The sequence below is a fragment of the Anopheles moucheti genome, chromosome 2 (assembly GCF_943734755.1).
Source record: "Anopheles moucheti chromosome 2, idAnoMoucSN_F20_07, whole genome shotgun sequence".
Classification (NCBI taxonomy): Eukaryota; Metazoa; Arthropoda; class Insecta; order Diptera; family Culicidae; genus Anopheles; species Anopheles moucheti.
In genome coordinates, this window is record NC_069140.1 from 60,125,806 (window position 1) to 60,130,833 (window position 5,028).

The following is a 5,028-nucleotide window of genomic DNA, read 5'->3' on the forward strand; positions in this document are numbered from 1 at the left end:
ACAGACACGTTCGGGTGGTCAAAACTGGTCGTTGATCGCTTATATTCGAACAGGCATATTCGAAAAAGAGAGGGCAATATAAAATCTTCTCCGGCCACGTATACCTTGTGGAACTTAACTAACCGGTGGTAAAATCGGATAACAGTCAAGTCAAAAGTAAAGAATTAAACTAGGTATGCTACATTTCCGTATGTATAATCGTTAGCATTTGGCTAATTCAGTGCATCATTGTTTTACTAATAGTTCTGTCTGTTCGTGCGAAAAAGACACACTCAACAAACACAACTATAAATGCAAACCAAAAGTACTCGTGCTCAAAATGTATGGAAGAAGAACGGTTAAGAGGTTCCGAATTTCCGAATTTCTGCTAGAAAACCATTCGAGCTTATGCTAAGGAGCGTCTAGACTGTAACCATAACATATGCTCGAATGATTTTCGGGCAGAAATTTCGCGTTTCTAGCAACTAATAGGCACCAAATTGCGTTTAAGCCGTCAACTCTACGACCGGATACCCGGGTATGATTTTCGTTTTCAAACTTATATAACTTTTTATTGAAATATGATAGCTACCTGATTTTTTTTGCTGTATCTTTAAGAAATTTAGTCCTCTTTCAGAAAATACCTAATTTGTGGCGTTTGGATAACTGGAAATATATTTTTTTCACAAATTTCTTTTTATACGCCTTATCTCTACGACCGGCATACCCGGGTATCCCACACATTTTGTTTGGGGAACGAAAATGTTTCGTTTTTAAACCTAAATACCTTTTTTTGTATTCGAAAATAATATTTCAAATTTGGACCACAAAAGCGGGCATTAGTATTCTATACAATTGTGAAAAACCAGAATTTTATAAATCATGTAATATTTTTTAATGGTGTTTTTGTGTATGAAAACCCATCTTTTTGACATGTAGCATTCAATAACTCACTGCGGTATATGAACTATGCCTAGTAAAATTTTGTTATGTATAACTGTTATGGTCTATACTCTGGACGCTCCTTAATTGATGGAAACTCCTCCAATGGGTAAATTAACAGCGCGCAATCTGACTGGGGTGTTTTCACAGTCCCATTCGCCTGAAGAAGTCAACTATGCGTTATGAACAACAACAAAACAAACACGGAGATATGGATGACAATCCACTCCCACATCAAAAAGGAGACCAAATTCCCATCTAGCCAATTCAGCATGCTTTCTCACTCTGCCAAATATGATCGATGGTTAGTGAGAATGAAAGCGCATCCTGATTTGGTTAAATGAATTATACCTACAAACCCAAAGAGAGCAAGAGTATCGACATGAAGAAGAAGAAGACATCTATGAGCGATAAACAAACTTTTATTTTGGTTTTCTTTTCAGCGGTAACAAAGTATAAAGAGGGAAGCATAGCAAATCTTATAAAAGTATGCGTTTATGTATCCGATGTCTTCAGTCTTCAGTTTTCAGGCAAAGGAGCTCTTTGTAATCTAACCATTCAACCGTGAAATGGTATACGCAGGGAAGTAACTAATTGATTATTCAGGTGACAAAGTGATCGATGCACCACAGATGATTCTATGGTTGAAATTTGTTGCAGTAAAATTAAGAGCATTTGACCTGTACGAGAAATCTTTTACATTATTTATTTAGCTTCGTTTGGTGAAAAGTTTTGTTTCGTTCAGTATAGTATAGTATCACAGACGGAAAAAAACTTTAAACATGCAACAAGTGAGGAGTTTGGTTAAAGTCTGGTGTGTAGTTTTACTTTTCGCGAATGCACAAGAAGTATATAGTGAAAAACTACCGATTGTTTTATGGCATGGCATGGGTATGTAATAAGTTCATGTGCATGTATTTGTTGATATTAATGTTGGTTTACTGGTTTTTACAGGGGATACTTGCTGTTTTCCGTTTAGCTTGGGTGGTGTTAGAAAGTTCTTGGAATCAGAAATCGGTGTTTACGTAAAATCTATTGAAATAGGAAACTCCGTAACAGAAGATTTTAAGAGTGGCTATTTAGTTCATCCTAATCAGCAGGTACTTTACGATAGATACATAATATACAGGCAGTTTAAGAGACACACTATTATAGCGGACCGCTGGCATCCGGGGAAATTCCGCGTATCTCGTATTTCTAAAAGTCGAATCCGGTAGTAAATATGTTTGTATTTTAATGTTAAATAGTTGACTTTCATCTCTGCCCTAAATTTATCAAGCAAATCCGGCGACTTTTTTAAAGATTACATGAAAAATATATTTTAAAAACAAATGTCTTATATGACAACGAAAGGTTTTTCAATTAACTTTTCACCTTTTGCTTAGATTTTTTTGCTATGCACTAACTCAGTTGTCAAATTTCTAAAAACCATGTATCTCCGAATTCGCGTATAAGAGGAACCGCGTAACCCGAGGGCTGCCTGTAAATTTATTGCAAATTTATATCTATCCATCATTGGAAAGCTGATAAATGAGTGTTTATTGAATTAATTTACAGATAGAAATGGTATGTGCAGAGTTGAGCAAAGACGCAAAATTGAATAATGGATTTAATGCTATAGGGTTTTCACAGGGAGGCCAGTTCTTGTAAGTATTTGTGCATTCATAACACACTCATTCCTTTACTTATACGGTAGCTTTTCGAGAATTAATTCTATCCATACACAACAAACTATTTTTTCAGGCGTGGACTTGTTCAAAGATGTGCAAGTGTACGCATCCGGAATTTAATTACAATGGGTGGTCAGCATCAAGGTGTGTTTGGTTTACCAAACTGTCCCTCATTAAGTAGTCGAACTTGTGAGCGTTTTCGTCAACTATTAAACCACGCCGCTTACACGGATTTGATGCAACATTTTCTCGTCCAAGCAACCTATTGGCATGATCCACTCAATGAAGCGAGATATAAAAACGCTAGTACATTTTTAGCGGATATAAATAACGAACGATACCTCAACGATAGATATGCAGAAAATTTACTGAAACTTAACAAATTCGTCATGGTTAAATTTAACAAAGACACAATTGTGCAACCATTGGAGTCTCAATGGTTTGGTTATTACAAACCAGGACAGGATAAAGAAACGCAGCCACTCAATGAAACGGACCTATTTATCGAGGTATGCAGTGCCCGTTACCAAACGTTAGGACTAATGGTAGTATATGCTTAATGTAACATTTGTTTCTATTTTTAGGATCGGCTCGGTCTGAAAACGATGTACGAAGAAAACAAAATAGTGTTTCTTGAATGCGAGGGAAACCATCTTCAGTTCACAAAGGAATGGTTCCGAAACGAATTGTTTAGATTTTTGATGTAGATGCAGAACATGCAATTTCTGCGTTGTAAAAATAACTGAACATAAAATCATCGGTCATATTCATATTTGTTGACCCAACCAAATATGTCTAAATATGTATATTACCAAATATGTCACTAGCTTAAGTCTACATATTTTTCTAAATATGTCACTAGCTTAAGGCCAGGCATTACGACCTGGCCGTTCTTCTCAATTAAAACAATAAATAACAACGAACCACGAATGCGGTTAAATGGAATAATAATAGTACCACCATTACAAATTAATGCTGCTTTTATATATTATGCCGTTCATCTTTGCTAACGCAAAAACTTTTTCATAATATAATAAGAATAATAGAAGAAAATTATTATTTTTATTCGCACAAAGTGGAAGCGAAAGCAAGTTCATGATTTATTGAAATGTATATAAAACCTGGTATAAATATTCACAGCCGCGCTTTTGAACACTCTAATTCCCACAAGAACGTTTGAGGTATTCGGTCGAGGGGTTTAGATACAGCAGCTCCCCGTTTTACGCTAATGTTCGAGACCGAACGTTTTATCGTATAGCGAACTTCTTTAACCATGTCGTTTTGGTACCATATTGAATGGTTGAAATATTACCATAGTTAAGGGGTCAGAACAATTTTCGCAATTAAATTACGTTGAACTAAGAGGAATTGGATTATTTTTCATTTCTTCTATCCAAATAACTAATAAACTTTCTATAAATTATGTTTTTTCATTGCATTTCAACATTTCGAGGACTTCGTAGAACTCCTTGATTATATATAAACTGTCATTAAAAAAAAAAGTCGCCTATTGCGAAATCGTGTATATCGAGTATGGCATACTGCGGGGACTTGCTGTATATTGTTGTCGACTGGGAGTGTCCTTGTGGGAGTGGTTGTGGAATAAAAACGTTAACATGAAGCAAATTTTAACTCAGTATTTCCGAAATGCAGTACTTTAAACATGAAAATTTGGTTTTTGGTTGAGTTTGTTTGGATTGTGTTAATGAAAAAATGATAAGAACTATATTAGTAGAGTGTGATTAATGTGACACATTATAAATCAATTGCTTACTTTTAGAAACAATTGAGAACGTACTACTGTACGGAACCTAACAACCCTAAACCCAAAGAGAACAATTAGACTTCCAACGGCCAAAATTAAAGAGTGCTCTTTCTAACCGCTGTTGCTCTCTTGCTTGCTCTCTCGCCGAATCGAAAGCTCGCTCGATGACTGTTTCAAACCTGAAGGAGATTCTCATGCTGTTCGCTTCTTCGGCGTCATGCGGTCTCGCTCGTGCTCATTATTGGATATTGCGCACACACATGTGCATTTTCTTCGTCAAATTTGCCGTGTGAAAGAGTACATTTTTGCACCGGTTTTGATATGAGGAACTGGATGATTTTGCAAGCGCGCTGATTTTTCGGATGAAAATCCTGTCATAAGTTATATGGCACGATATGTAGAAGAAGGTTTAATGTATAATTGTTACTACCCAACAAACAATTCGAACTGGTTCGAGGCTCGAACAGGTCCGGTTCGAGCGTCGTTCGAGCCATTGTTCGAGCTCGCAAGGAAGACGCGTTCGAGCATTTTCGATGAAAATCTAGCGGGACGTTTTACGAAAGCGCCATCTATTGTGCATTGCAGTAAACAATATTTAGGACAAGATTTATAGATGCAATATATTTGTAAAAATAATATTTATTTTATTATATGATGCTACCTACAACATAA

At 36.0% G+C, this 5,028-nt stretch overlaps 1 protein-coding gene across 1 annotated transcript; it reads left to right on the forward strand.

The window, feature by feature from the left end:
- Positions 1-1,323: 1,323 nt before the first annotated feature.
- On the forward strand, positions 1,324-3,539 carry LOC128310549 (palmitoyl-protein thioesterase 1). Its single transcript, XM_053047215.1, has 5 exons — positions 1,324-1,812; positions 1,876-2,021; positions 2,479-2,567; positions 2,665-3,100; positions 3,176-3,539. The coding sequence occupies exons 1-5, from the start codon at positions 1,704-1,706 to the stop codon at positions 3,296-3,298; spliced, it is 903 nt and encodes a 300-aa protein (XP_052903175.1). The 5' UTR covers positions 1,324-1,703; the 3' UTR covers positions 3,299-3,539.
- The last annotated feature ends 1,489 nt before the right edge of the window (positions 3,540-5,028 follow it).